Here is a 10,213-nt window from a genome sequence, read left to right on the forward strand (position 1 = left end):
TAAATTGAAAGTTTATTTTTGCTTATTATTTTTATTATCATTCTAACTCTCATTCAGGTTTAGTTAACGCAACAATCTACTACAACCAAACACCCCATATAAGGAGGGATGCGAAACACACCCTAACGATTTAAATTTTTTAAGTTGTAGTGACAAATAATGTAACTTAGCAGTTGCTAGGAAGCTAATGAGTAATTAGTCTTTAATTAATCTTGCTTTTTCACTTGTGTGGATTCAGCATTCTTTGAAATTGGGCGAAGAAAAGTTGCAATGCAACATCATGCCATTAAAATTCATTGGAATACTTCCGATGCTTCCACGCGGGTAATGCTAAAAACTAAAAAGTGTCTACAGCAAACTAAGAACAGATCACATCTCCATTTTTGCCCTGAGCTTGACTACAATCAAGCTGCAAAAGTTATAGAGACAGAGAATAAAAACCAGTCTACATAGAAATATAACGTGTAAAAAAATCACACTCCACTAAAATAGAAGCCATTTCCCATTGAAGTTGGTTGTGAGCATACTTACAATTGCCTTGCAATACAGAAAGGGGAAAAAAAAATGGCAACAGTGAAAAGCCATATGCCTACCTATTTCAGAATCACAGCCACAGAGATGGGCTAATCACTCTCATCATCTGAACTGGAAAAATCCATCCGCCTATCTTCAATTGCTGGAAACAATTTTTGACGCATATCTGAAGATGGCTGCCGATTTTCACGTGAAGGAGACGATGTTAGAGTCTCCTTTCTTGATGTTCGACTAGGCTTTGTTGTGATTTTAACCTGTTTACAAGACTTATCTAGCATTATTAAGAAATCGCGAACAATTGTAAACAAACGTAAGCCCTCATCCTTTCCTGAATTGCCATGAAAGTAATCTGCTGTGCTCTTGACCAAAGCCATTATTCTCTTTTCTTCCTCTAATAACCATGCTATATCAGTCTCTGCACGCTCCAGGAACTTAGTCACTACATTATAGAACTCAGTTTTTTCATCCGTATTCTTCATCTCAGTTGCCAGGAATGCTTTTGTTTTGGTCAGTGAAGTACTTAGTTTTGATACTGTGGCTGTCACACTATCGGCATCTATAACTGCTGCCTTCTTGACATCTTCAAGTTCAGTGCTTAAACCTGAAACCACCTGAAGGCCAAGGATACTATATTTTTCTGCTGATTGAGGGCTTGAATCCTCAACGAATTCCTCTGACTTCAGGCTGGCGCTGGACGTACTATGGCTTGCTCTGGCTGTTCGGACAGCTCTAATACCTTCAGAACGGATGATCTCCTGAACAACGAAATGCAAAAGTGTGGTCTTGCCATCAGTTCCCTTAACATCAGCTAGTTTCAAGAGTGTGTCAAGCTTAAACGCTTGTGCACCCCCGCGGTAGGTGCCATCATTCATCCGATTGCCAGTTTTGAGCACTGCTTCTAAGAGTTTCAGGAATAACCTGCTGCTTCTAAGTTTGTCACAAGCTACCTGCCATTCAAGACAGGGCATTGTGAGATAACCACTATCGTCTTTTTAATATCCGTTAAAAATACAGAGATTGAGTACATTAGACGATGTTTATTTATGCAGCTTTCCTTAATCCATATGGAGAATTGAACAGATGTATATGAGAAAATGACAATAGTTTTTTTCTTTTGGCTCTTTCAAGTCCAAAATCTGGTATCTCACCTCAAGAGTTTTGAAGGAGTCTTTAATGCTAGACATATCCTCCTGATGAGAACCCATAAATATCAAAGACTCTATTCGTTTAAATGCAAATGGTATATCGACCAAGGTTTTGAGGAAGCGCTCTGCAGGACCAAGTTGTGAAATATCGCCTGGGAATAATCTAAGCTTCAGTTCCTCATCTGTTGTTGGTGCCATCTTCAACAATGTTTGGAGGAGCTCCAGCGGCAGCTCATTGCCTGCATCGATTAAACAAGAGCCAGTTATTGATTACTTTTATTAGTGTACAACATGGTATAACCACAGCAATTCGACAACTACAATATGAGACAGCAGGCTAAGTTTTGCACATTGGCTGATACACATGGATTGTCAAAGAGCACAGAACCAAGAAGTGTGTTTTATAAATGCCATTATGTGATATAAATTGTGGAAAATTCTTCAAAAAAAGCGAGAGAGAGACCTTCTTCCAGGGCATCAACAACTTCTTCTGATGTCAAATTCAGTGCTCGTAGAATAATGGACAGATTTTGTGCCTTCCTAGTATCAATAATTTGAATATACTGGGCTGAAGATTCTGAAGACACAGAATTGCTTTTGCCACATTCATTTCGGCTTTTAGTCGCAGGTTTATAACCAAATAAAGACTCTATCATCTCCTCGTTGAACCTGTTAAAGAAGGCCGAATATTTGGCATTTTTAAGGAAAGATATGGCATTATTTTAATGAGAAAAACCAAAGAAAATTTAAGGAAGATTGATGCTCTTACTGGAATGAACCGGAACTAATCTCATGCCAAACCATTGCATGATCAGGACTGGCAAGAACCTTATCCCAAAAGAATGGTTTTAACTTTGTTTTTGCAGCTCCGGACTCCCCTTCAACCTCATTCCCTTCACTTGATATGCTCCGCGCTTGACGATGAGGTCCAAGAGGAGAAGGTTTCTGTACACCAGTCATTGGTTTTGGTGGTGGAGCAGGCACTTTTGGAGGTGCTGGAGGGCGAGGACGAGGGGGAGGAGGTGGTGGTGGTGGTCCTGGAGGAGGAGGAGGCGGAGGTGGAGCTGCTAGAGTAGGAGGTTCGTTTGACGATTGAGCTTCAGTCATTGATGAGCCACTATGAGGCTTCATGGATGTACTATGAAGTAGAGAGTGAGTATTTCCACCGTTATTATTAACTTCTTTCTTACCAGCACTTCCTACACTCATAGACTGCTGTGAGGAACCTGAAGCTTAAATTCCAAGAAGTAAAATTATAAGTCTTGCTTCCGAAAAGGAAGATATATGGTGCCAATAGTAGTACAGAACTTGATAAATGCATACCAGCAGATAAGCTTGAGTTGAGAAGAGGTCTGTCATCATTTTGTCCTTTTACGGGGTCAATCCTTTTGCTGCGGCTCTTCAGACAACATAAGAATAACAGTGCAACCAAAGCAAACGTTGTCACAGCAGTTGCAACAACAGCAATAATAATTTCCTTATGTCTGACATCATCATCCTGGTCTTTTTCTGGTTGGTTTTTGACGATGACTGCAGGAGGAGCCTTTTTTTTAGCAGTAGGTTGTGGACTAGGTGAAGGACGTTTGTTTGGCGAAGTTGGTGGTGAATGAAACCGAGGTTTTGGAGAAGGACTGCTTGCAGGTGCCCCTTTTCTTTGCCTTGATGGTGCTGGCGTTGCAATTGGAACAGATATCGGTGGAAGTGCAATAGAATCAGATACTGGTGGAAGCGAAGCACGCTTTGTTGCTCTCTCCGCAAATAGCTCAGCAGACAAATATCTTCTAGGAGCATTTAGCCAACTGACAAGCAACTGAGCATACTCAATGGACCAATGCGTAAAGCTGGCCTCTTCGCTAGAAACATGGAAATGAAGGCTTTTCTTTAAGCAATCCAAAAATGTTTCTTTTGTCTGAGGAGGCAGATCATTGATGGCTTCGGATATTCTTCTTGTTGTTAAGAACATTGATTTCAGTTCAGCGGTTCCTTCCCCGCCAACTAATTGGTTCCTGCAATGAACAAATGTCTGTTCTACCTGCGATTAAAATGATCATCAAATTTTGCTAATTATCGTATATGCAGAATTGAACAAACTTTTTAAGAGTTCAGTTTAAGCATTTTAGAAATTTCCTCAATTCTGCTTTAACTACTGCTGCTTTCTCCTCAATCTTGATTGACATTCTTGGTGTTCTTGAATCCCTTGATAATATGAAGGTGAAGTGAATGAAGGTACAACAGGTTTAAGATATCTAGCTACCTTCACATACACTAACAAGACACACGAAGCAAAAGGAGATAAGCTTGCATTTACCTTTAAAGATTATACAAAACGAAATCACTACATAATTTTCCATGACAATCTAGTCACCATTTAATTAATCGTCCATTTGTTTTTCTGACTTATATTTGCCTAGCAACATAACTTTTTAAATGAAAGATTCCTTACTACTTTCAACTCGAAATGTTGCAAAGAAAGGACCTTTCCAAATTCATCCCAATATCAAGTTCGACAAATGGGTTCAGACGTTATGGGTGGCGTACCTGGACAAAATATTCAAAAAGGGACAAGTTTCACATACCATTTTATCATCTATTACAAGATCATCTCCTGCACCTCCATCTCCATCGTCGAAAGTTAGAGGTACCCTTTTCCTGCATTCTGTAATATTGGCTGTAGCTAATGCGCAAATCAGAATCACAAGCACTATACCATAACCAGAACTTTTCATTTCCATGGCTTATTTTAAAACCATCCCATTCGCGTACATTCTTTCTCATTTCATTACCAACCAATCTTCTTCAAATACATTCACCAATAAAAACAAACACAGCACAACAATATTATTCTCCTTCTTCTTCTACTTTCAAGCCTTTGACAAATGTTAAAATCACGTACCAATGCAAATGTTAAAACCAAGTTAAGACATTAACCATTGCAAGTTCTCTTGATCAGCAGAAATCAACCTAAAAGCCAGAAACTAGTGAATCAACGTGAATAGACATTAATTTCCTCGAACAGATTTCCTGTTGAGAATTGTGTTCATTCAAATGTTTCTTGAATTTCGGGCGAAGACAGGGAGAGACAAAATTACGCGTAAATGGAGACGTGAGGAGAACGAACAACGTGGGACACACCAAAGGCAAGCCCAGTTTGTTTCTCATTTACGTTATATTTTATATATCCATCTATTTTTGTATTATTATGAAGATAATGTACAAGTCAAGCTAAAACTAAAATTAGCCCCCATATTTCTTCCTTTACGTGTATATACAAAGGCTTTTTACTAATATAATGTAATAATAAGTTCTACTGAGCCTCATTTTTGTGAAGTGGAAGAAATTAATTCTTTTAAATAGAGTTGAAATTTGACGAGGACTTTGTTATTTTAAGCATGTTTGACGCTTTTATAGAATTTGAATTTACCTAAATTTGTTTATGCCTTCATTTTCAGCAGGGGTGAGATCATGCCCCTGCTACAACTTCTATGTGAAGCTTTCTCAAACTGAACATTACGCGTGTACTAATTGAAAACCAACACATATATTCAATAAAACATTAATATTTATTTTGTCAGTCTAATAAAATACTTATGAATCTTAATTAATATTTAACCACCATCGATCATCTCAACTTTTCAGATGTCATCTTTATAAATATTTTATTTTAATTTTTATTATTCTTTTTTAACATAAATTTAATTATTTTTATATGAACATAACGTAAGACTAGTCAATTATTACCTTTAAATTTATAAAAGATTATAATTTCACTTAAAACCTTAAATTTCTTTGAGCTACCTCTGTTCAAATGCCACTATAAAGATTTTTATTTAAATAAAGAAAAAATAATTAAATTATAACTAAACTACTTTATATGTAATTGTAGTTGCATTTAGCGCATGCAACAAATCTTTAAACTCTTAAGCAGAATGGACGAGTTTAGTCCATAAATATCATCAATTTCTTTATCAATTTTCATTTTTGTTTTCATTACCACCAAATTGAATCCTCTGTCTTCTTCGCAATGACTACATCATCAAAATCTTCACTATAAATTATTGTGTCATTAAGTACATTCCCTAAAATTCATTTTAGAAGGGCGCTTGACAAACTACCTCAATTCTAGTATATTTTTCACACTTTGACCAGAGTTTGTCTCATTTTATTAGCAATAGCTTGCAGTCGTAAAATTACCAAAAAATTTTATGAATATTTGGTACTATCGACATAGTAAAATAAAAAATAAAAAATAAAAAAATTAAAATGAAAATGTGCTTTAAAAATGAGTTAATTACATTAAATATATTTTTTGAGACTAATCCCGCTCAAGCCTTTACTCTCACTTCCTCATACTCACTAACTATCAAGTTGCCAATGGTCAGATCGCCAATATTATTCATTTATCTACATATATAATTCAATAAAAAAATATACTTTATAAATTTATTTACTTCACTCTTTGCAACTATTTTTTTGTTTGTGCTATTGTGAAAAAGAAATTTAAAAAATAAAAATTCACTTCCTCAGATAAATTATAGGTTAAATTATAGGAATTGAAAACCAACATTTATTTTAAAAAATTGTAAGATCTATTAATCAATAAAAATTAAATAAACATGGACTAAAAATTATATGTGTGTGTGTTTAGTTATTATATATTCATGTTTAATATGATTTTTACTACAAATTGATATTTATAATATTTTACATATTTTTTAGTTGTTTGAGATCCGCTTTTTTTGTTGTCGTTCTTTTATGCCTGACAATTATTTTATAACTAGGAAATAGAACCGCACTTCGTGTGGCTTTAAAAAAATAATTTAGTATTATCTTTTTTTATTACTTTGCACTTGATGAAACTGATAAAAAATATTAATTATTTTTTTTAAGATGACGCAGCCTTATAAAACTAATGTTATTTATGAAAGTTAATTATTTTTTTGTTAACATTAAAAATATATATTAATGTGTATAGTTAAGTGTACACAACCTTTTCATTAATAAAAATTATGTTCACACTAATCAAATCTCTATTTTTCTTGGTATTAACATACTCCCACATCTTACAAAACCTAACCCTTATCATCCAATTATCTTTTAACTCATGAAGAAAAGAGTACTCCATGAAGCACACAATACTAAAAATTTAAATAAGTCAAAAAATAAAAACACAAGAACATTTCTAAAGAGGATGTTGGTTAAATAAAAAAAAATCCAAACATAATAAATCTTAAATGCTTAATATTTATAGAGTTTGAAGAAGCCAAAAGACACTAAATAAAAGGTTGCATAATTAAATTTGGGATTATGACATTAAAATTAGGTCCTAGTGGCATTGGTTAGGGAAGATGAATGAACCTTCCTTCCTATATTAATTAGTTGATGTATTTTAAACCACTAAAGTTTAGATGTTGGCTTAATAAAATAAGTGAATGTTTCAAAACTTATAATTAATTTATTATTAATGGTTACATATTGTTGAATTTAAATAGAAAGAGGAAGGGACATGTAATCTTTTGTAATCTATTAATTATTTTCTATTTTTAATATTTTGTAATGTAATTATTTTTTAATCTCAACCAATATATTAGATAATAGAGAATATAAAAATATGAAAAATAATAATGCCACAAATCTTAACTACTTAATATTTATAGAGTTTGAAGAAGCCAAAAGGTACTAAACAAAAGGTTGCATAATTAAATATGAGATTATAGCATTAAAATTAGACCCTAATGGCATTGTTGGGGGAAGATGAAGGAACATTCATTCCTATATTAATTAATTGATATATTTAAGCCACTAAAGTTTAATTGTTGGCATAATAAAATAAATAAATTTTTCAAGATTTATAATTAATTATTATTAATGGTTAAATATTATTGAATTTAAATAGAAAGAGGAAGAGACATGTAATCTTTTATAATCTAATAATTATTTTTTTATTTTTAATATTTTGTAATGTAATTATTTTTTTAATATCAACCAATTATTAGATAATAGAGAATACAAGAAGATGAGAAATAGTGATGCCACATCACCTCCTCTAGTCCCAACTTTATATATAGATAGATAGATTAGGTGATGTATTTTAAGGCACTAAAGTTTAATTGATAGTATAATAAATTTTGAAGAAGCCAAAAGACACTCAACAAAAGGTTGCATAATTAAATATGGGATTATGGCATTAAAATTAGGCCTTAGTGGCATTGTTGAGGGAAAATGAAAGAACCTCTCTTCTTATGTTAATTAATTCATGTATTTTAATCCACTAAAGTTTAATTGCTAGCATAATAAAATAAATAAATGTTTCAAAAGGCTTATAATTAATTATTATTAATGATTACATATTGTTGAATTTAAATAGAAAGAGAAAAAAAGTACAAAGAATATCCACCAATATTTTAGATATTTTAGATAATAGAAAATATAAAAAGATGATGAATGATATATATTAATAAAGTTACTATTTATTAAATGTGTTAAATACAATCAAATTAATTATAAGAAGATGAAAAGCCAAATCTAAAAAAAAAATCTCTATTTATTAGATAATAGAGAATATACAAAGAAGTAAAATGGTGATGCCACATCACCTCCTCAAGTCCTAGCTTTATATATATATATAGATGTATAGATATAAATAGATTTATCTCTATAAATAATTAATAATTATTATAATGAGAAAAGTGAATTACATATCATAGGTGTAATTTGAGTAAGATGTTGCTCAAAGTTTACTAATGCAAGGCTAATATATTTGGATGTAGGATCAACAATTAATATATGTTTTAGAGATTTGCATTCTTCCAAAATCATCTTAGCAGTTTTGAGACTCATTTAGAATTTTATTTAAACTAAACTAATAAATTTTCTTTTTGCCAAAATGTTTCTGTTTGTTTTGATTTGCCATAAATTATATTAGGTAATCATGCATTGATTATTCTGTTTTAAAAATAAAAAATGCAGAAAGTTCATTAATCGTGTATGTCCTTACGTTAGGTTGGATCATAAGATATATTGCTTATGCCAAGTTTTTAATTTAATGTTATATAATAAACAACAATGCATATTTTAGTTTTATATTTATCCAATATTACTAATTTTTTACTTAATATGTTTGTATTTAAAAATATAATTTTTATTAATTGCAAATGAGAAAAGTAATAGTCAAGTATATATATATATATACATATACATACACACGCGGACCCGCACATAAGTATACGTAAATGTATTATCTAAAGAGTACATCCTTATTTTGTTAAAATGAGAGTGCTAGTAAAACATAAAAAAACACAAGTTCGAATATGATTAATTGTAATATTTACTTTCCATTAATTGTATTCTAAATGATAGAGAATTTCTGTTAATGAAAATCAATATATGCATTCTCAAATCGAAAATTAATACATATAACAACTGACCACTAACATGCATACATAATAGGACCAAAACATATTTTATAGAGACGTGGCATTTTTTAACTTCTTGGATCAAGAACAAGCTCTCATCTATTTATTTTGTGGATCACAAAGCATGGCAGAGAAAATAAGAGGAAATTCTTTAATTATTCAACGTGTTTGACGACATCTCTCGAATATGAATTCAGCAAATGTTATAAGAACGATAATTTAGCCTTTAACAACAAACAATACCATTTCCAAAATGGGTAATTTTTAAAAACCTCCCCTGAGATTTGGGTTTATTGCAAGTAGATGGCGAGAATTTGTTTATTTGTAAAATACCTCCTACCGTCAGTTAATTTTTACATTGACCGTTAGTTGACTGTGCAAAGACAATATTGCCCTTAACAACAGTTTATAGTCTGACACAACTAAAAAAAACTGAAATTGTTGGCGCAAAAAGGACAAACTCTATTTTTTGATAATTTTATCCCTGTCAATTCCAAAGATTTACAATATCATAGGTAAGGATTATGACTATTTTACCCTCTTTAAATTATTGATATTTGCTTAAAGTTCCTACAAGAAAGATAAAATTAAAAACTTGAAAAAAAAATAAAGAGAGTGTCACATTATGACCGTTACAAACCAACACTCTCTTTATTTTTTTTCAAGTTTTTAATTTTATCTTTCTTGTAGGAACTTTAAGGAAATATCAATAATTTAAAGAGGGTAAAATAGTCATAATCATTACCTATAATATTGTAAATCTTTGGAATTGACAAGGATAAAATTGTCAAAAAATATAGTTTGTCCTTTTCGCGCCAACAATTTCAATTTTTTTTTTAGTTGTGTCAGTTTACAAACTGTTGTTAAGGGCAATATTGTATTTGCATAGTCAACTAACGGTCAATGTAAAAATTAACTGACGGTAGGAGGTATTTTACAAATAAATAGATTCTCGTCATCTACTTGCAACAAGCCCAAACCTCAGAGGAGGTTTTTAAAAATTACCCTTTCCAAAATACCTTCATTCCGCAAATATGTTTCCGCTAGCTCCTTACAATCACAAAAGCTTCATTCTCTTCAATTCCACAACATCACACATTTTGCTCCTCCCCTAACCTTACG

General features: G+C 31.9%; 1 protein-coding gene across 1 annotated transcript; it reads right to left on the bottom strand.

Moving 5' to 3' along the window:
• Positions 1-421: 421 nt before the first annotated feature.
• Positions 422-4,797, bottom strand: LOC102618014 (formin-like protein 3). Its single transcript, XM_025095512.2, has 6 exons — positions 4,256-4,797; positions 3,003-3,711; positions 2,449-2,911; positions 2,143-2,348; positions 1,683-1,918; positions 422-1,481 (listed from the first exon to the last, which is right to left on the bottom strand). Exons 1-6 carry the CDS (start codon positions 4,409-4,411, stop codon positions 624-626), a joined length of 2,628 nt encoding a protein of 875 aa, XP_024951280.2. The 5' UTR covers positions 4,412-4,797; the 3' UTR covers positions 422-623.
• Between the last annotated feature and the right edge of the window lie 5,416 nt (positions 4,798-10,213).

Source organism: Citrus sinensis, chromosome 2 (genome assembly GCF_022201045.2).
Source record: "Citrus sinensis cultivar Valencia sweet orange chromosome 2, DVS_A1.0, whole genome shotgun sequence".
In the NCBI taxonomy this organism is placed as follows: Eukaryota; Viridiplantae; Streptophyta; class Magnoliopsida; order Sapindales; family Rutaceae; genus Citrus; species Citrus sinensis.